Raw genomic sequence first — 22,425 nt, forward strand, 5'->3', positions numbered from 1 at the left:
ATAAGAAGCTTACCCAGCATTTAGTCTTATTTCATATACAATTTATTTCATTTGATAAAGGCATACACTTAGTGTGGGACCAAACATTCTAGAAGAAATGTACATTTTCCCCTCTTCTCTTCAACAGTGATTTCTCCTTTTCAAAACATCCAATCAAAGTTACTGGTTGGAAAAGAAAACCCAGTCACACTGAACCCCGTGTTGTCCACTAAGTCAACCTTGCAGTCTCCATACAGTGACTGCCCACAGTAACAGAAGTGCTGTTGTTCCTCTGACAGATAGCACAGTAGAGAGGTAAAACTGCTCATGGCCTTGAGACAGAGGACTATATCATGAAGCAGAAAGGAAAGTCAATTTCAGTGTTTCACTAACAGCAATTTCCTCTTGCTTCTCAACCTCATTCCTCAAGGCTTTATCTAGCATGTTAACACCATTTACTTTGTCCTAATTGATCCCTCCAGAGTGAAATGTTTCCAAGTATGCCTCACATCTTTGTGTTCCTCATCACATTTACAGAAAGGGGTGGAGCTTCATACAAGCATCTAAGCAAAGAGATAATCGCAGAGTTTTAAAAAAATGGCAGAATTAAAATGACCTCTCAGATATCGTAAGACCAGGTCGCAAACATGTGCAGGCTCTTTAGAATCTAGTTACACCATTTGCGGCCTTGCACTTACAGTAGTTTCAGAAAAACTGCTTAAGTACTAAGATACATAAGGGAAACGCTTTTCTGAGGAGCTATAAAGAGAATATGTCATTCATCTGTCTGTACAGCACTTTTGGAGAGCATTAAAGCAAAAGAAAACTGCTTTGAAAAGAAAAGATCAAATTGACAGGACTTTGAAAGTAGAAAAAGATTAAGAATAAATAGTTTTAAATCCTTTTTTTTTTTTTTCCAAATCAACCTAACTCATAAATGACTAAATATACTTAACTTACATGGTTTTTTTGTGTATGATTGGTTGAAAAAGTTTTTTTTAAGAAAATGACTAAACATGCACTCACTTTATTTCATATTATACAGACTTATATACAAAATGGGTTAGAGGCTTGTAGTGGAGGGGATTGAGGCTTTTTTTAACAGTAGATGAGCTTAGAGTGTTGGAATAAGAGAACCAAGCTGGGAGAGAAATACAGCACTGTTCTTCCCAAGAAGTATCTTCTGCCAATATAAAATGTAATCTTTTATTTATAGTCACAGATGCCCACCAAATCCGACTGTTAATTCATGAATTTAAACTTTTCATGGCTTTCAAAACTAACAAGGCCAACATGGAACAAGTTAATTGATTTCCCGCAGACTGAACAACTATAAATGGATTGCATCAGCAGCACAATATTTTATGATCTCAAAAGCACTGTGGGGAAAATACAGCCTGTTATGTTCCTTGTTTTGTATTGAAATCCCACACTCTCCAAACTACTACTGTATTCACTCAGTCTGAAATACATTAAGATTCAATTTGTCCTTGATGAACACTGTTGCTCTAGGACCTTGATGAATCTCCGTGGAAATGGGAGAAAAAACATGAGGAGAAATAACTTGTTGAATTTAGGGTGTATACAGCTTTCACGTGATTTTTATATCTACTACTGAATACACAAAAAGATCTCATGAAGCGAGTGCTCTACGTATTAAGCCAGTCTTGACAATATTTCCAGGAAAAGAATTAGGAAGAGTTAAATTCAGTGCACTCTTAGACTAATTTTTTTTTTTTTTTCCAGAGGGCAGACCCAGTTATAAAATGTTGCATTATCCCTTTTTTCTGAAGGTGTCTCAAATAACATAGTAAGGCAGTGGAGGAAATGTGAGCATGAAAGATTGTGTCATTTACAGTATCTAAAGTACAAGAGTGGAACAGAACTCTAGTTAATAGTAAGACTAAAGTCTTTTTTTTTTGTTCTTCTTTTTTCTTTTGGAGTGGAGCTCCCTAGATCTACACATCAGCTCCCCTCCCGAATGTTAAGAAGCCAGGCTTTACAGACAGTGAGCAGTCCAACCAAGACCCATGCACGGCAAGAAAAGCCACATTCCCTGCACGGTTCACAGCCCTATGCTCCGAATAAACCATATTGTGCATTTCTAAGGATTCTGAATTTTTCTACAGGCTTGCACTGTGTGGGAAGAGTAGCTTTTTATGCTGTGAAAAACATCATGTTACGCAATCCTTCTGTAATCTATCATTCAGGTGTAATAGGCATTTACAGTGCACAGCTTGGCTCGTTGGTGCAGCCATTGTGGCTGTGGTTACTGTCCACGTCCCTCTTCTTTAGCTCTCTGCCAGCCTTGTGCTGCTGACTGCTGCCACCGTGGCCGTGGTGAGCAGCGGATGAAGGCCGCTTGCTGTGCTCCTGGTGGTGCCCGTTATTTTGACGATGGCTGTGCTCTTTAGTGCTGCTGTGAGACTCCTTGTCAAAGAATTTCACGCCTCTCTTGGTGTCATCCAGAGCCTCAAAGTTGTTGTTGTTGTTGTTCTCGATGACCTGGCTTTCCGGCACCACCTGTAGGTATGCTCTGACACGGTGGTGGCGTGTACCTGCATCATCGCTGAAGTCAATGACACGGCATTCATAGGTGCCTTCATCAGAGGGCTTGACTCGGGACAGGCGGAGTTTATGAGAGATGTTGCTTCCTACGACCTTCACTACCTGGAAAACATAAAAGGAGGGGAGTGAGAAATAATGGTGCGATTTGGAGAAGATACCAGGGCTGTCATGATGTCAAATTTTGTTCGACAATTATTATGACCAAAATAATTCATAGCAATAATATTGTCATTATGTCTGTTTTAAAAACGAGCACACTTTTCACTTAAAATAAAAGTGTGGGTGGAAAATTGTTGTACGGAGTCTGTCAGATATATGTGACTTTAAACTGCCCATGGACCCTGTACTACACCTTCTGGATGATGATTGCTGATCTGACCGCGGCCAAAAAAATGATTGTACAGGTTTGGCTACCTTCCCACAATTTATCGCTGGAACACTGGCTGCATATGTTTTTGGACATTCTTTATCTTGAACTTTCTTCTGCAAGGACAAATGGTGCCAAACCAAGGACTATGCAAACTTGGTCCAATGGAATTACCAGAGTTAAAGACTTTTTTACTGAAGAAAATCTAACAAAATTGTCTGTGTAACTGTTTGTGAACTGTTGTAGATGTTATTTGATTCCCGTGTAGAGGGGTGGGGGGAGGGAGGTTAAGTTCAATTGCTGTACGCTTGTCTATTGTATGATATTTGCTTGTGAAAATCAATAAAAAATGAGTAAAAATAAATAAATAAATAAAAGTGTGGGAAAGTGGAGAGAGTAATGTAAAAACAGTTACACAAAACTGATGGGGAAAAGGCAACCAGATGAACTGATGAACTAAAGGTCCACAAGGCCATCAGTGTAATATCAACTAAACCATAATTACTTATATCAATGTGCATTATTAAAGCAATATCAATATATTTAGTCATATCACAGTAATCTTTAATATCATTGCATTTTGACATCCCTAGGCTGAACAGAAGCCATAATTACAGAATAACTGTTAGCCAATACTTAAATGTAATTCTGTAGATGCTATCAGTTTGATGAATGAAAGCATATTAGCAAACAACCGTGGTCGCTTATCCAGTAACGTAAGGCTGACATTTCTATATTTCACTTTTAATTTGGAGGAGAATATATTATTGTATTTTAAAAAATTAATAAAAAGATGAGAATCCTCCATAGTGTGGACATCTGTGGAACATTCTTTTTGGATAAACTATATGCATCTTCAGTTAGTGCGTTTTTTTTCCTCGCGTTTTTTGTTCTTATTTCTGTCCACCTTTTTGTTTAGTTTTAACCCAAACATGAAATGCCATGACATCACAGTAAAAATAATTCACCTGTGAAGTCATCCTTTTAGCAGCAAACACTGAATGGTGAGGTAAGATGCACTCATTTCTTCTCATACTCTTGAACAACTCATATGTAGTTGTGTCATCTAAACCTTGTGAGTGAATTAATTTTATTTGGATCCTTGAAAGTATGAAGAGATTTCTTCTTGGAGGTAAAAGCTTTGCAAGTTTACAGAGCAACCCTGTTGAAATGATGAAAGTCTGCATCACGTACCGGGATATAAATACAACCCCATTCGTCATCCACCTTCCTCCTTATGAAACCAGTAGATGTTAGTGTGCATGTGCACCAGCAACAGCCCTGTATTTGTGCCTGTGCGGCTGCACGTCGCAAAAGACTTAATGTTCACTATTTGCGAGTTTGTTTCTGCATATGTAAGAATCCTTCATGTTTTTGTTTGACTGTAAGGATGTGAGCCAGCATCCGTTATATACGGAGAGCTCATAATGATTTTCCAGTTGTACAGCCTGCAGTGTTTGGCTCCACCCACACAGAAAACACATGCACATATTCAGTCACCCAAACCGCAGCTGGTGCATTCATTAAAGCGAATCAGCAGCAGCGAATCTGTTGGGAGGAAGGAAAGGGGCTTTGTGTTTGTGTGTGCATGCTTATGCACACCTATGAACAATGTTAATGTATCTTCACACATGTTTAACTTTACACGCTTTCACCTGCATTGCTAATTTTTGTCATTTTGAAGTCAGTCGTGAAGGCAATGTGCCAAATGTAATTCGAAGGAAACTGATGACACCTATCCAAATGTGACAATTTTGAGTCACTGTAAGGTGAGATGTCTTCCTCATTTGCTTGGGTGAGTAAATTAAATGCTCAAAGGAAACTAGAGGAAATACAAAAAGTTCTGCCGACTTCCCAGCGTCTCCCTGTCATTGTTTGTCACTGGAGTATGTTGTTAAAGATGAATAAGAATCATCTTTATTTGGTCAAGTTTACGCTCACAAACAAGGCATTTGACTCTGTTTCCCTTTTCTCTCTTCATGCAAAAAAAAACAACAAAACAAAAAAACGTTTTTTTTTACAGGATAAAACGGTATTTATTAGAATAATAAGATGATGCACTGCAAGCTGTGCCTCTTAGAGGAGCATGCTTAACCACCCATGAGCCCCAGCACTGTCTGCTCTTTGGCTGACATTGATTCTACAAAGCCATCAAGGATGAAGTGAGCATGTTAACGCGTCATCTGGAGCTTTCACTGCACTGAGAGCTACGCTGAACTCAACATCTGTGGAGCATCCCGAAAAAACAAAATGAAATCATCAGCAATTTGTGCCTCGTATTTTCACATAACACCAAGGCAAACACAAGGGCATTCCCAAGAAAATAGCAGATATAGCGATGACTCACACTGATCTTCGTGGCATCCTTTGGCATCTCCTCCTCAGAAGCCACCTGGAAAGAAAATAACAGTTTTAATGCGCTTAATGACACACTCAGTTTCACTGGGATTCTGAACATTAAGTTAATACAAGCACCAGGACACATATGTGGACATATTGTGTCCACACATGTTGTACTCTTCAGTCCAGGCAGGTAATGTTTTGACTAAAGATGACAGACATCTGCATTCATTTTAGTTGGAAATTACAAAGTTGGTGGGTTTTAAAGACCTCAGTTTTCTTAGGACTGCAGTTTATAATCTGTTTGCATTCATAAGTATCTATCAGTCATCTAACAATGAATTGAATAAAGTGGTTGTTAGATTGGACAAATGTGACACAGAGTGCTTAAAATACTAAACTCTGCAGCTCTAAACAGCTTTTTTTGTTTCTTTTCAATTTTTTTGTGCCTACATTTGCTGCATACAGTAAACTCTGAGTGACCTTCTCTCATCAACTCCTCTTTGCAGCACCAAAGAATCTAAACACAACGTTAAAATGTGAGTAGTGATAAAAGAAAGTTAAAACAACAGTACAGAAATGGACTTCAACATGGTATCTAGTTCTAAATTTATGTTTTTTTTTTGCTATATGACCACAAGATACTATGGGAAAAGCTATTTGATAAAACCAAAACTGAGGAAGTAGTAATATCTGCTTTTCCCAGTGTCTGAGAATATTCAGCCCAGTCTTATTAGAACTTATGGAAAAAATACGTTAAATAAAAGACAGTAGTGTCACACTTCAATGTTGTAAATGAATGGTAATTGGCTGTTGTTTGGGCATGCGGATAAATAAAAAAAAACATTACCTACATTGTAATGATGTTATTACAAAAATAGGATTTGTAGCTGAAACTATTAAACAACGAGTCATAAAGAGTGAACATAACATTTAAGTTGAAGCCCAATACAGAGCTGTCTAGTAGATGAAGAGGTATTTACACAGAGTTCCTATTATGAACCTACCTCATTAGTTGTCCAGGGCTGTCGGTCCATCCAGTCCAGATGGTTCCTGATGTACCACCACTGGATCTCCAGTGAATAGGATGGTGTTCCCGCTCCTCTGAAGGAGCAGGCCATCTCAACATCCTGACCTCTCTGGGCAGTCATATCGTGAGGCATCTCTGTGAACATGGCTGCACAGACACAGAAGAGACATGTTTTACAAATGAGTTCTTGTTGTTGGCTTTCAGTGCAGATAGAAACAGGAAGAGACTGCACCAAAACTGTTAAGCCATCTTTATAAACTGATAACAATGTTCGTCTGCTTGTTTAACATATAGGGTTTCCCCTCCTTAGTGCTATTCTTGTTAGACTGAACATGTAAAGCAACACTTGGATACTAACTCAAGTAGGTTCTATGTCATAAATATGACAGTAGCTCAGTAAACAGATATGTTTGATGTTGGCAAGTGTGGATATTCTCTAAACAATATCACAATAAGACTGCTGAAGTGAGGAGGGGAAGTGCTGCCTGAGGGTATCTTTAAGAAGGTGTAAAACAGAGGAGCAGACATAGAATAATGTGTTGTGTTTAAGTTAAGCAAAATATAAAAATCACAAGAAACAAAATGTTTTGGCCTTTTATGAGGGTTTTCATTAAGAGAAAGAAGTAAATTTGAATATTTGTAAATTTCATCGATTATTTCAAACAATCTACCCTATGCCAGCCCTAAAATCCTACTAGTGTTATAGGAGGCCTGTAATTATCATCCTTGATTGGAAATTAATCAGATTGAATTAGTTCATGTAAATCCTTCAAAGAGTGTAATTGATAAGCTCAGCATCAGTAGAGTGTAGACATGAGTGATGATGCAAGGCAACAAAGAAAACTGGCAGCCATGCACTGTAATGTTCTTGATACATTCCCAAACAGTTTCCTATTTGGTTACATTGCTGTGACCAATAAAACACACTGTTGTGTTAATGCCAATTTTTACAATGTTAAAAATGTTTACATCCAGTCCATACTTTTCACAAGACAGTGTTCGAGATCTTTTCAAGACATCCAGGACAGGTTTACTTTGCATGACGACTGTGAAACACACATCCAGGCTCACTCCTACTTTCCAACAACCTCAGCAGTTCACAAATAAAACATTCTTCTTCTTTTTGTTTATCCGTACCATAAAACTGTGGAAATTTAACAAAATTTATTCTCAGTTATGAACTGGATTAGTCTGTGGGTTGCTTCGTCATTGTCCTCAGTGTTATCATCACTGTAAGGTTCCCTGTGCTACTGTAGCTGCGTGTCTGCGGTATCATATTTCCTACACAGGCACAAGAGTGGCTATCTCTCATGAGGTAATCAATATTCTAATCTGACTCTTGGCAAGTATATATTTCAAAATGTCTAACCCTACATTTAAGAAATGTTTACTGGCACACTGAGGAGGAGCTTTCGTTTCAGCCCCATAACTAACTTTCCTGAATGAGCTGTCTATTCGGAGGCTCCCTTAGACTGAATCAGCTTTTAGAGCATTATGTGTCTCCAGCACCTGAAAATCAGACAAATAATAATTGCAAATGCAGCAGATCTCTGGCTTCAGAAAAGTATCGTGAGTAAGTCATAAATAAATAGTTGACAAAGCAAAAAAGGATCAAACATCCATCTAAATCTAGGGGAAGCCTTGCTTCATAGTCCTGTTTTCCCCCAAAAAAGACATTAAAAAAAACAACAAGTCTCTTCATTAATCATTTGACTGACAAAATTATGTGTTCCTTACTTACATTTAATAACACAAGTTATTAAAATACTAGAGGCTCCAACAACACCAGAACATCCAGTATTACATTTATCCACCATACATGGCTGTAACTATTCATAGATAACCAGAGAAAAGAAAATGCCTACAATGCAGTTTGTCATTGATAACCTTTACATATTGATAAAGTATTTTAATAAGAAGAAGAAATGCAAACACTGTGAAATGTATTAATGTTAAGTCTGTCTTTATTCTGTCTTATTTATTTTTTATTTTGACCATATCATATTGGGCTTGAATTACTAAGAAAATAAAGGGTGTACATCTAGTCCAAAGTTATGCATTAAGCACATAATGTGAGAAAACACTCAAACATTTTGCAACTGTAGCAATCATCATGAAAGACTGGTGAGAAATGACCTAAATCCAAAGTCAAAGACTGCAAAAACAATTATACTGAGTACAAAAAGTTATTTCTGAGAGGCAAATTGCATCAGAAGTCACAGAAAATGTTTATATTTGTTGATTATTTGTTGATTTCTTCTTTGATTAGTGACTGACAAAAAAAAAATCTCTTCATGGTTTTGTTCAGGTCTCTGTGCATTTCTATTCACGGTTTTAAGTAGATCAAATATTTTTCCAAACATGTCAAATGAAATCTCAAATAACATGAGGTGTACTCAATTCTTTACATGACAGTATGTAATCAACTGTCTCACAAAAAAGTCAACACAAATACCACTGACCTCAGGAATCTAAACGAGGCATCCATCCAGTGAATATGTTAAGTTTGATATTCAAAAAGCAGAAAACCTTCTAAATATAATAGCTTTGAGCTAAAAACATCAGTGGAATTCAGGATAGGAAAGTAAATGAAACAGCCATGAAACAGCAATTTTCAGCAATGATTTCTTTATGGTTAACATGTTGCCTTGGAAAGCTAACTTGAATGCCCTACTTACTGAGCCCTTTGAACTCTATCCACATGATGCTTGTGCACCAATGAAGAAATGGAATTACTTAAGAAGGAAGTCAAGAACAAATTGAAAAACAAATGTGTAAGTTTACAACTGGCATAGTTGGATAGGTGTCATCAATAATAGTTAAACATAGCAATGTAACCTTTATACACCAAAATGAGTGGGAATATTTGTTTTTCAACCCCCATAAACAACAAAAAAAAACGTGCATATTTAAATTTCTCATTTCCAGAAGTCGTTTGGTTAGCTGGATTGCTCTGATGTCATAGATGGTATTCACACTGTTCCACTCATTGACCTTGTCCTCCTCATAGCCTGACCAGAGGTGAAACATTGTCAAGAACCAACTAAAGAAGTCCAATTAAGCACTTCAATTACCCTGACTTGGATGACTAAGAGTATACACCAACATTTGGCTTTTGTCTTCAGTGGGAAAGGGTTTAGCCTTGTATCAAATGACTCTGCTGTAGCCATGGGATTTATTACTCCAGCTGTGATTGGCAGTGATATAAACACAACACCTGGGTGGATACACTAATTATCACTCTGCTCTGAGCTGTCAGAATGAGCAAAGCCACAAAGTAGGTTCCAAAAACAAACATTCACCAACTAAAATGTTTCACATGGATGCTCTGAAACTGACAGCAGCACCAATTTACCACAATGGACCCAATTTACCTGTCCGCAAAAAATTTCTCTGAAAGTCATACTTGTCAGTAATTGTGGTCCATTGCTGTAAGACAGTTGGATGCCATCACCTTTACTTATAATAATCTTCCAGATTCTCCTGGGAGAAATATTTTGAATGCATCAGCACACTGAGCATAACCCCCCAGCGTTTTGTAAAGGGAAAGGAGTCAATCAGCTTGTTGAGTATACTGAAAATTGTAGGTTCTAAAGGGAATATTAGAAACTGTTGTATTATTGTGTGGCTGTTATTTGTTCTTTGCTTTCTTTAAGTATGTTTGTTACGTTCCCTTAAATCAATTATTAACATTTTGTATATTTTTTTTCTACATGTCACGTATAATGTATTGAATACACTTCAATTATCTAGTCCAACAGTGACCAAAAGGTTGGTTTTTTAGGTATTCAAAATGTTTTTTTCTTTTTGTTTTAGAGTTTCTAATTTCCATCCAAGCTCTAAGCTCCCCCCATAGCCAGGAACAAAATACAATACATTTCAACGTCCATCCTGTATGACTGTACCTTCATTCAAAAAGGTTCTGACATCAGTTTCTATATTGAAAGAAAACAGAATTTTTCATCATCTTTCCAAAACCTCTTATATTTCACTATGACTGTCCACTGAAATCCCCACAGCCTCTGATTGCTCCATCAGTTTACAAAAGACACCTCTGAACTTTTAAATGAATTATTAAAACGTGTAATAAAAATCAAACGCTTGTCTTAATATTCTCAATCTGTCACAGATTTTTTCTTAAAATGACCTCGTAATATGTGTTTTCATTGTTTGGAAATCCAGTAATACGTATTCCAAAGGAAAAACAGTCCCATGTGATTTTTTTTTACGCTGCTATTTAAAATGTCTGTATTTTCAATTATTGAGCTATTTGAAAGCCTTCTAAAAACTATAAGATCTCTTAACCTTTACCATGCGCTCCCACCTACAGATTTGTCTGGCTCATTCAGTCAATGAGATGTGTCAATCGTGTGCCAACAGAGTGCTGATTTTCATCTTGTTTTATAGATTAATGTCACCCAGTGACGCTGCTCTATGGATCTCTCATACTACGTGAGAAATACAAGCCTGCAGTCATACATCCCTCTTGTACATTGATCAAATCTGCTTGTATTTTTCATTTGTGAAATCTGAAACGCACTAGGTATCGATTTGACATTATAGTGCCAGCAACAATGCCCACAGCCTCTCTCTTGTAGATAGTATTCACAGCCTAGACATAAAAACTGCTGCGTAAGAGATGGCGTCTCTGAAGTTGCTCTCAGCAATGATAATCTGTCTTTTCCCACTTAGGTCTGAAACCCACAGTGCACAATACAAGCACATGGCCTGATGATTCCCTCATTTGGAGACCACAGAAAAATGTAATAGCCATCATCACTCTATTAAAATGTACAAGAGATAAATCTCCCACAGCTTCTTGCAAAATCCACAGAACACATGCTAATCTGAACGTAGCCTGTTCATTTTAGTTTTTTTATTCTAAATATTTTCCACACTTGTTTGATTATTTAAAAACTGCTTTAAAGCTGGGAATATAGACACAAATTACAGGAGAATCTTACATGTTATCATGTTAAATTAAAATTATCTACTGCTACTCTGCAAATCTATATGTTCCATTGATTCTTGTCTGACAATGTCTCAAACATGTGGCTCATAAGTGCTGTATCTCTTGATATTAGCCATTTAGTAATATGCACTGTCATTATTGAGGCTGTAAAAGACCATGATGAGTTGGCTTTGTATGCCCTGAAGAATTCTCATAATCCTCGAGATAAACAGTGAAAGGGTCTTGGGCAACTTCTCAAGTCAGTGCAGTAAAGCTTCAGTGCAACAGCCAAGTCAGACCTCGTGTCAACCCATTTACCCTGACGGGATGGGGGAGATAGACAGCGAAATTAATAAGAGAAAAAGACACGATGTGTTTGCGCAGTGATCGGGAAAATAACTCGTTTTCACCAGAGATTGAAATAATGAGCGGGTGTTAATGAGGGTAAGGCTCTGCATATTTGTGAGAGACTAATATATTGAAAGAATGAAAAAAGGAATTAATATGAGACTGTGTGTGAAAATAAGGGAGGTTGAAGCAATGTGTGAGGTAGCTGATAGCTGTGGGCGGAAAAAGCTGCAGGGGCACTGCTGATAGTTGATTTCTTTCTTTCAGAAAGTGAATGTGGTAATTACAGCTATGATACGACACGAACTAAAAATGACTTCTGCATATCTGAGCTTCGCTAGCCTTACCGGCTTTTTTTTAACACATAAAGATCAGACAGAGATCTCCTTGGTTGAGAATTTGCAGAATGCCAACATGAGAAAGAAAATAAGGTAGTTATCTTAAGTTTTGTTTAAATGATTATTCTTGATGTTTAAGGTAAATAACCTTGCATTAGGGTAAATAAAATCACCATAAAATTCATTAATATAGGCTAAAAATATACAATACAAATATAACTGAGTCTAACTCTCATGATAACATGATAACTCTTATCACACTTTACTTGTGATTAAAGAATGTCTCAAACTGAACTTTTGCTTCATTCAAGTATTTGTTGTAAAATAGATGCCAGTGTGAAATATAGTAGATGCATGACATGGAGGACATTTTGAGACTATCACTGTTATGACTGTGATTCTGATTTTAAAGGAAAGCAGCAAGATTTTGTGACATCTGGGAGCAAAGTTGCAGATTGTAATACGGTTGAACCTCCAATCCTCCAAACAGTAAAACTTTAAAAACTTGCAGATTACGCAGATAAAATTTTTGTGCTGCTCACTTCCCTTCAGCTTCACTCTACAATATAAAAAAAAGAACCCTCAAATGAATCACTTTGCTTGTGCTCATATATCATTGACAGTTGCCTAACGAGGGATACTGAGAGGCCCGTCATGCTTTTGCTTCCATGCATTTTGCCTGAGGGCTTGTATAACCCAGACTTGCTCCTTTCAGGACCATAATGCACTGCCACAGCAGTCAGTTTTTGTTATCCATAAGAGCTCTGGCAACACCAAGCCTCTCTGTGCCTTTTCTGCTTTCAATCTGAATCCATCATGTTCGGGCATCCGGCGACATCAGCCTCTGAATGTCAATGCTGTTCAGTGTACAAGATGGCTGGTGGTGCAGAGGGCAGTCTACTGTACTCTCAAGAGCTTTTCCAGCTCCTTGAAATAGATTTGGTGGCTACAGAGTGATGTCCCTCACTAAACTAAATGGTAATCATGCTGATGTATGTTAATCTTTTATTACATTCAAAGAAAAAGGACATATGTTGCTGCATTGTTTTACCCAGGCTCCGCCCTCGCAGTGACGCAACACCTTCGGCTCTGCTACACTTACTCAGGCAAACTGCTCATTCAGGTGGATTCGAGTTCCCGAAAAAATGGGAACTCCACCCACTTTGTCGGGAAGCAATCAACTTTGAGCAGCGCCAATGGCCCAGGGTAGAGGCGTGTTCAAGGTAGTGACGTGATTGAACTGCCACTCAACCCATGGATTGTACACGGAAGCGCTTCATTCAATATCAACATGGAGCAGCAGATGCTGTAATGAAAGTGTTCGACGGGAGATTCTCGTTAAAAATCGAGCAAAGAACAGCCCTTGAATCGTTTCTTGACAGGAAAGACGTTTTCGCCTGGCTTGCTCCCTACTGGCTTTGGTAAGAGTTTAATCTACCAGTTAGCCCCGCTGGTAGCTAAATCATACGTCAGAGGAAAGAGTGGTGTGATTGGCTTAAGCTTAGGCACAGCCTTTTCTGGCCACAACCAGTAGCAACCCGAGGGAGGCGGGTTGACCAGGCCATTTCGAATCGTATTCGTTATGGTCCTGGTCAGACCAGAATCTCGAAGAGATTTGAAAGTCTATGTTAATCAGGCTAGCATTGTTTAACTCACTGCAGCTAAAAAGAATGATAATTTTATTACATCACTAATTTAGTTAATATTCCCTAATGGATATATTTTTATTTACCAATGGTAATGGATTTCCGGGTGTTGCCTGAGTCGGCCTTATTCATCTTGCTGCAAAATATAGTTTCTTATATGTTGTGTGCAGGTAAACCCCATGGTGTTGTCATGCTGTAGAAGGGAATTTGGACAGATCAGACATCTGCATGGTCAAATTGTATAATAGACAAGAATATCAATAACTAAAATGGTTAAAATCTTTACAAAAAAATCCTTACAAAGTTATAGTGGGTTATTCACTCATTTTCCTCACCGCATAGTCATAGGTCAGACCCAGCAAGAACAGCGGCTCACGAGCTCGCTGGAGTTTAATCACGTTCAAAGATATTTGAGGACAGGGGACGCAATTAATTCTGCAGCCTACAGACTGAAAGTACGGCTGTTTTAACCCTATGTCACTGATTCCATTAGATTAATTATATAGATTTTAGAAATTGTGCTTAAAATTCATGAGAAGCTAAACCCTAAAAGAATATGATATTATCTATATTTCCAGACCCAATCTATCCATTGGGTCTGGAAATGTAAAAATGATAGCATTCATAGGAAGTGATTGAGCTGTGTGTAGCTAATACAACACAATTTACAGCCTTTCGAACATCATCGTTACACACATTCATTAAAATGCAAAACTAAAAAGATTATGCAATTTCTGGAATAATCCATGAAGACTACTGAAACTACCCTTCCCATTTCTCTTGCTAAGTGCTCAAAAGCTTAACTTGATCCTATCAAAGTTCATGTAAATAGATGATTATTATCAAATGTCCATCAACTTTGAGTGGCAGTTGAGGTTGATGCAAGGTGTATCATTGCAACTGAGTCAGAAGGAAACTCGACAAAATTTATTTTAGACAAATTTGCTGTTGAGGAAAAAACTGTGACTCTTGAAGACATGGACTTACTGAGCTCTGAGACTTTCCCACACAAACATCAATGCAGTATCTGTTTCTGGTGTAGGAAAATGTTAACATATGGGCGAGTTCAAAACTGAGTCATTTTTGTTTTTCTCTGAAAATCCTGCTCTGATTTTGTGTTGGAGTTTAGGGGGCAGTCGGACATTTTCGAGGTTTCTAGCACAAAAATGTTTAAGTCTGTTGGCTTAGAGAGTCACATTGTGTGAGACAAGACAAATTTGTCCAACATTTTGATTTAGAAAATTATCCCTGAAGAGTGAAGCTGTTCAATCAGGGTGTGACCTTCTCCACAGGTGTAATGAAATAATATGACGGTGTGAACAGCAAGTGAGTGCAGATGGTAAAGAGGCCTGGGACTAATTTCTGCTTTGGCCTTGACCAGGGTACCAAACCACAATTATAAACACAACCTTACACACCCCAATGAACACACCTTTCTGTCTTTTAATGTTCAGACACTTTAAACCTTACAATTGAAAGAGAATATTCTTTCCTGTTTAACATCACTGCATGCTTCTGTGTGTGAGTACACATTCACACACCATTCCTCTTCACATTTTCTGCACCCATTTGTTTATTTACGATGGAATACAGTTTGCACATGCTCGTGTAGAGTCTGTGTGTGTGTCTGTGGACCTTCGCCACCCACGGCTTTGCCAGCCTCACCACTTGAGTTCAGTTTCCTGCTGTTTTGGCCCAAATCCCAGCTGCCGCCAGCCTCCACATAGCACAGGTCAAACAGTGTTTTCCCTCTTGATTATATGAAAAAGGTCGAAAGGAGAATCTGGCTTCCTGAGCTAGAGGGTTCAACAAGAACACCAGGACTAGTCTTTCTTTTTTTATATTTTGTAATTCAACACAACAAACATACCACCTCTGCACCAAAAATGATTACCACATCATCACTTAGAGATTACTCCCTCACAGCAAAACAGTTAGAGCAAAGTTTAGAGCAACAACTTAGCCCTTATAGAGCAAAGCAGTTTGAGATCAATGTGCTGAAGTGATCTCTTGTGTCACTATACAGGTCTGAGAGCAACTGCAGGTGACTGAAGAGCCGCACCAAAAGAATGTGCACAATAGATTAACAATAACCTATTGAAAAACAGAATGATCATTATGCCATGACAGTAAACGACGTGCTCATTTGCAATGAGAAAACTTTTTAATTCATTGATATTACCCACATTTCTTTGAGTGTAATATACACCATACCTTTACCAAATACAAACAATCTAAACGGAATCTTTCTCTGTACATATATTAGCTTTGAAATATCAATCTTTCCTCTCCATCACGAGTACCAGGGATAATGCAGTAGCATGAATCTCATCCAGCAGAGGCCTTATATTACTCTTTAGGACCACATCACTTGTCTGGCTCACAGCCTCTGGCTGAAACAAAAAGAAATTGAAAACTTGAGCTGTCCTCAGTGCATGCATAAAAAAAACATGCAGTCTGTGAGCTGCAATTCATCCTTTCTTCACTAGAAACACTGGAAACAGTGGGAAGCACAACCTCACCGTCACTGATAAATTATCAACACAGAGAATACTTAAGGATGTAAACATGCATTATAACTAGTTGTGGTCAATATTACTCCACACTGCATGCTTTAAAAATGTGTCACTAAAGACAGCTTATTTACATTCCACCTGTTGTATTCCTAATTATTGTATTATTCCAGTTGGGTTTATTAAGATGTCTTTCAGTCGGTAAAATCATCTATCAACAGCTTATTTATATATAGTGCAACATGTTCTTACTGTCTACAACTATATGAAAGAGTAGGACCAAGAAACCAAAGACACTGGGACAGCAGTGCAAGTGACATTTAGAGAGTGAACATGCTGATGACAGCCAAACTGAAAGTTACAGCGTAAAGCGTCTGGAAATGGAGAAACTCGTGAGGCAATACGGTAACATACAGTTCCCCACTTCTTTAAAGTGCTGTTAGAAATTTGACATGTAGTTTATTAGACTGTATAATCGACACACAGTAAGTTTACAAGATATTGCTAGTAACTACATAGATTCACATTCTCCCGTTCTGTATCTTTGTCTGCATTATGGAATAATCTAAAGATCAAATAGCCCTGTGATCTGGAAGTCCTTTCTCTTATCGTTATGAAGCAAAACGTCTTTAATAAACACACCGTGTGCTCCAACAGAAAGACAAAGTCGGCAGAAAGCGGAAGTTTAGTTGCTAAAAGCAACCCTGATCCTTTGGCTGCTTCTGGGTTTGAATAAGGAAAGCTAAAAGAAAACCAGATATTGGAAAAATATGAAAGAAACATGTCAGCAAATTAGTGATATTGTTGCTTTGTGCTTAATGAATGTGTAAATAGGCAACTGATTTCCATCCAACAATTTTATAAACAAAAATTACATCAATTAACTTTTTTGATCCTTCAAATGATGTTTCCCTCTTTTTCATCTTGTTCCAATTCTCTTCCAACTGATAAAAGGATAAAATCACATGTAAAAACTCAGCAGGACTGTCTCAAATACAGAGACTGGCACAGCATCAGTGATACTGGGGAGGTGAGGTGTCTGCACAAGGCCCCGGCTTGTTCACCCTGCTCAACTCAACTCAACTTTATTTATATAACCTTTTAACACAGCTTTGGCTGAAACAAAGTGATGTACAACACAAAAACATAAAATGGGAGGTCATTCCACAGTTTCGGACCTGCTGCTGATAATAGATGCAGAAGTATCTGCTGTAATATCACCAGACAACCAAACTCTTTGACCTCAGGCTACGAGACCACTGAATTCATTCTGTACACTTCCCCAAGAACATTGTTTCTTTGTTTTTTTTATCGTAGTTGCCATAGATGATTGTGTTTCTGTGTTTCATTTTTCTGATATCTTTCTTGTGTTCTGGTTTAGTTAATACTTGTTAATTGTTGTTTTCTGTTCAGCTCGCTTCCTGTTCTTGTGTTACACGTGGATTCATTTAGCTAATCACCACCACCTGCCTTTTGTTAGTCATTTGCTCTCTCAGTATAAATCCTCCATGGATTCCTTTGTCCATTGCCAGATCATTGTTATTATTTTCTTCATCATTGCTCACCTCTGTCAGCCGGCCAGTCTGTTGTGTGTTTTCATTAAAGTTTATTTTCTTGTTAATCCTAGTTGGGACCTTGCTTTACCTGCCTTGGCAGCATCTTTAGTTTATGATACTAATAAAGACTCTGCTCCTTCAGCCTCTAAGTCCTCCATTTGAGTCCCTTTCCCTCCTTGCTCTGGCCATGAATCATCAACTACAGCTACAATTGTGTTGTTTGGACACTTCACTATATATATATATATATATATATATATTTATATGTTTATGTGTGTATATGTGTGTGATTTAAAAGTATAACATCTCTAAATAGTCACAAACTGAGATCAGATTCAAATCATTTCCACTCATATCCCAATAGATTAATACTCACAGGGAGTTGCAAACATCTGACCTCTCTCTTTACAGCACAGCAGCCATCCCCCTTCTGTACTTAATGTCTTTCTGTGACTCTTTTTATTTCCTTTCAAACTTGCCAGGCAGCGCCTCAGAAATAATTAGCAAGTAACGAGTCTCTCACATGGCCTCATAACAAGCTTCATGGTCTAATAATGAGCTTCTAAACAGTTCAGTGCTAAACAGCTGCCATCAGTTACAAAGAGAACCTGCCGGAAGCATTAAGCTCAAGCAAACTCAAACACAAAACAGCCTGAGCAAGCAGAATTCACAAGATTGTTTTGTCTCTTTGGAACATGAAGTGTTTTTCTTTGCTAATGAAGAACCACAAATGAATTCATTGTAGAGAGGCACACTTGGAATGTTCTGTGCCTATTACATTTTAATCAGCAGTCCAAACATCAGTATGAAATACAGTGCTTAGACAGTATAATAAATGCAAAATAGTTTCGAGGTGTGGAATCTGAGAGATTAATTTCAAAACACAATGGAGGTGGACTTTTCTCAGAAAGGGTCAGGGATTCCTTCATCTACAGTTTTTTCTAACGCTTGTGAAGAGGTACTGAGCCCTTTTCCTTCCAAATATTTGTCATGCAAGGCCACCAGGTAGCTTGACCAGTTAAAAGTGATAAGTTTGAAAGAGTCATGGAACAAATTTATGTAAGAATATTCTACATTTCAGATTTGACTTGTTTCTTTGTGCTCAATTGTGGTGGGAAGTCCAACAATTATCATAAATCTTGTTTAATCCAAACTAAGAATAAAATGAAAAGACAGGTATCAACCGTATCTAAGCTTATAGAAGTTATTTGAAAGGACACATCATGGTGAGGTGTGTAATGATTTTTACAAGCTTCGGTGAAAATGCCCTGCGGGATGTGTGTGGTCAGTACAGCAGGAGCTGAGCTAACTAGCCATAAAACAGTGATGGATGATATGAACTTTAAATAGTCGTGTGTAAATGCCATTGTGTTTATGAGCCGTCCTGGGGTATTAGTGACTTAATAACACAAGACAAGAGACTAAAATTGTGGAGCATTATCATCTTTTTTTGTTTGTTTTGTCTCCCTAAATATAACATGTAATACATAAATAATTTTTCCATTAGTGAGAGTTGCACGCGAAGATGAAAATAATAAGCCCTCAAGCATATTTGGTTGCTAGTGTGGAAAGAGCCGTTTCTTTACACAACACTGCGTTCACTCGACAGATGCTTTAGCCCAGAGGGATTTACTACAAATGCATTCATCCTACATAACAACAAGTGTTGGTTGTCAGATAAAATCTAGCCAACTTGAATAAAAAAACGCGCTGTGTTGCACATTCTTCACTTATTGTGTTTGTGTGCCATTATGAAAAAAAGACATTGTTTGTGATATATAAATAGAAATTAATTTGAGTGGTGAAGCATATGAAAATGTCCCAAATGAGCAAATCATTTCTAAATGTACTTTCAAACACACCTACTTAAAAAAAAAAAAAAACAGAACAACTGATACAAAATAACAAAAAAATATATATAATTGTTTTAGAAATTCTATTATTAATCTATTATCTATCTATTATTATTGGTTTAAGTTAATTCAGCAAAGTCACTTGAAACAAGCTATTCACAGCACACAACATGGATTCACATGAGTGGCCTCAAAAGATAATGAAAACCTTTAGTGGTTCAGTTACACCCAGATATGATCATTTTGTATCAGCCTCGTTGTATAAGTAAATTTAAAAAAAAATGTCAGTTGGATCAGTGGATCAGTGGATCAATCAATTCTGCAGCTATTCACCTTCTGGGTAACGTGAATGACTGTACACTACTGTCTCTTGTTGACAAGATGTTATGCGCCAGTTCTATCAGAAAGGCATTGATGGAAAACTAAAAGCTGAAATTTTAGAAAAGGCTTCTGAGCATCAGTCAACAAAAAAATTAGTGAGGCTGATGAATGCTAATCATTATCTGGCTAATTCTTAATAAGCAGCAAATAAACTATTGTTATCCTAGTTGTTTGTACACAGCAACATAGACTGTGCACGTGTCTGCACATCTATTGTCTCAATTTCTATCTACTGAGCAGTATTTCTCCTCACATGTCAGCTTCACCCAAAGCTTCAATGTAGCTGTTTCCACCATCAAAGTGGACAAGAACACAACAATTAAAATACCTCGCAAAGCAATCCATCGATGAATGTGAGGTTAGTGTAGCTCATCCCAAGAGACAGAGAGATCAATAAAGCCATCTCCAAGGTGAATCTATAGCAGCTCCCACTGAGGACAGAAATACTGCTATGTTTTCAACAATACAACATCACAATACCCAGTGCTAAGACAACAGCAGCCAAGCAGCATATTCATATTTCATTCATAAAGTGAAGCACAACATTGTTCTTTATTTTGTTTCTTTAGTCTGTAGTGGTACAGCCATGGCACAACTTTCCAAGACGGAAGCAGAAGAGAAGTCAGAAGGAAGAGTAAAAGGAAAATGAAAGGACTAGGCCTGCAGAAATCTCAACAGGGAGTATCTTTCTTCCTCTGCCACTTTAACGGCTGCCTCCGTCTCCCTATTCTCCGGGGTAAGGCAACGACGGCTGAGAGGAGAGGTAGCGGGCAAGAGACAGGAGATATCAGCGTTCTGGATCTAATCTCCCTATCCTCTCTAAAGTACCCTGGAGTATCCTCTCCAGCACAGACACATGGAAAAAGATTGGAATTGACAGCTGCACAAGCTAAATCCAGGCACCACAGGTTTACAGCTAAAGGTAACGTTTCACAGCTGGGGCTGATGTGGAACAGAAGGAGGAAAAGTTTGTGGATGGAGGAAGGATGGGTTAAAGAGACTGGAAAAGGCTTACTATCCATGTTAATCCCAAGTATAATGCATTACAAAAGCAACAGCCAAATGTGAAAAATACACCTACAAATGATTACTGACAGAATACAATGGTTTTAGAAATTACTGCTTTCTCCTGACTCCATTAATACAAGCAAACGCCAACAGTGACAGTTATGTAGGAGGAACATTTACAAAAAATTACAGGCACTTTCCTCTTTCAAGACCTACAGATTTTGTTACTTTTTGTAACTATTGTATGTAAACATTTAAACGTTTTATTTCTAGATTTAGATGCCCCGCTTCATTTCACTGGTTCATGAATTCCAGAAATTACTGAGACATAATTTACATCCTAACAGTCTCTGGACAGCTGGTTTACTGAACATGCAAACATGTGTTAATCCTCTACAAGCAAGCATACAAACAAACATATGAGGAGTCAACAGTTTCCAACAATAAATTAAGGACAAGTAAATTCTTGGATTTGAACAAATCCAATTATGCAGTAAATAATAGTTGTTTCAGGATTGTGAATTCTGCAAAATGGTTCTTAAAAGATGCTAACATCAGCTTGCCAACACTAATAATGTCAGATTTTTAGCTCCTCATTGTAGGCTATAATATTTGTTTAGTGTGTGAGCAAGCTAAGATATGTACTTTAGCATTGGACACAAAATACAGCTGAGGCTGTATTGTGGCTTTATGTTAAAGACAAACAGCATGGTGTCAGACATGTCTGGGACTTACAATGCCTCAGGTCCTGACATGTGAGACCAAAGAAAAAATTCCTTCTTTTAAAGCTCCGGCATAAAATGTTACGTGATTCTTTTGAGCTGTTCATCCAGTTCTACACAGCACACAGAAAATACCAGGCATCACAGTTAGGTTCTGAGCTGCCAACTTGGCAACAAGCCTAAACCTTGATGCCGGCAGAATCAGGTAACGGCCAGGAAAGATCAGAGCAGGCTCAATCTGGTACTCCCCCTCAGATAGCTACAACACGTCCTTTGATCTAAACAACCATATAGCTTGTCTGTTTATACCCTTAAATATGACTCAGAACAGCATCTTGTAAAGTACTTCAAGTGGTAAGGGGGAATCATATGAGTGACTCTAGCTTGGAACCGACGCAGGTCTACTCCTCGAGAGGCTACAATGTCCTCGTATGGAGGAAGGAGGGAAGTTCAAGTGGAAGTTGAAGACACAGAACTTTCAACCATACACTTCAGTATCATGCAAGAGCAAGCTAACACATGACAACATTTTTTTTTTCACTACTGAGTGAAAAAGTTAAGTATTGCGTCACAGACGCAATACTTAACTAAAACACTTTTGTCACTTCCTGATGGACTGTAGGCAACAACTTTACTTGGTTGGGGTTAGAAATCAAAACTATTTGGGTAGGATTAGAAAACTATCTTTATTAGGGCTAAAATACATTACCTTACAGTGCGACTGTCACCTTTTTTGCTCCAATGACTACTAGAGGTTTCGTATTCTCTGACTAAAATTAAAGATCGTATCGGGCATGTTTTTGGTGAAGACGACAGTCTAAGTAG

At 37.9% G+C, this 22,425-nt stretch overlaps 1 protein-coding gene across 1 annotated transcript in view; it reads right to left on the reverse strand.

Moving 5' to 3' along the window:
- Window positions 1–19: 19 nt before the first annotated feature.
- Window positions 20–22,425, reverse strand: part of vstm2la (V-set and transmembrane domain containing 2 like a) — a 43,388-nt gene continuing 20,982 nt past the window's right edge. Inside the window, exons 2-4 of the mRNA XM_075476086.1 lie at window positions 6,262–6,431; window positions 5,262–5,306; window positions 20–2,649 (exon numbers count right to left, since the gene is read on the reverse strand). Coding sequence (XP_075332201.1) covers window positions 2,203–2,649; window positions 5,262–5,306; window positions 6,262–6,431 — 662 coding nt within the window. The 3' untranslated portion in view covers window positions 20–2,202. The remainder of the gene's footprint in view (window positions 2,650–5,261; window positions 5,307–6,261; window positions 6,432–22,425) is intronic.

Source organism: Odontesthes bonariensis, chromosome 10, assembly GCF_027942865.1.
Source record: "Odontesthes bonariensis isolate fOdoBon6 chromosome 10, fOdoBon6.hap1, whole genome shotgun sequence".
Taxonomy (NCBI): domain Eukaryota; kingdom Metazoa; phylum Chordata; class Actinopteri; order Atheriniformes; family Atherinopsidae; genus Odontesthes; species Odontesthes bonariensis.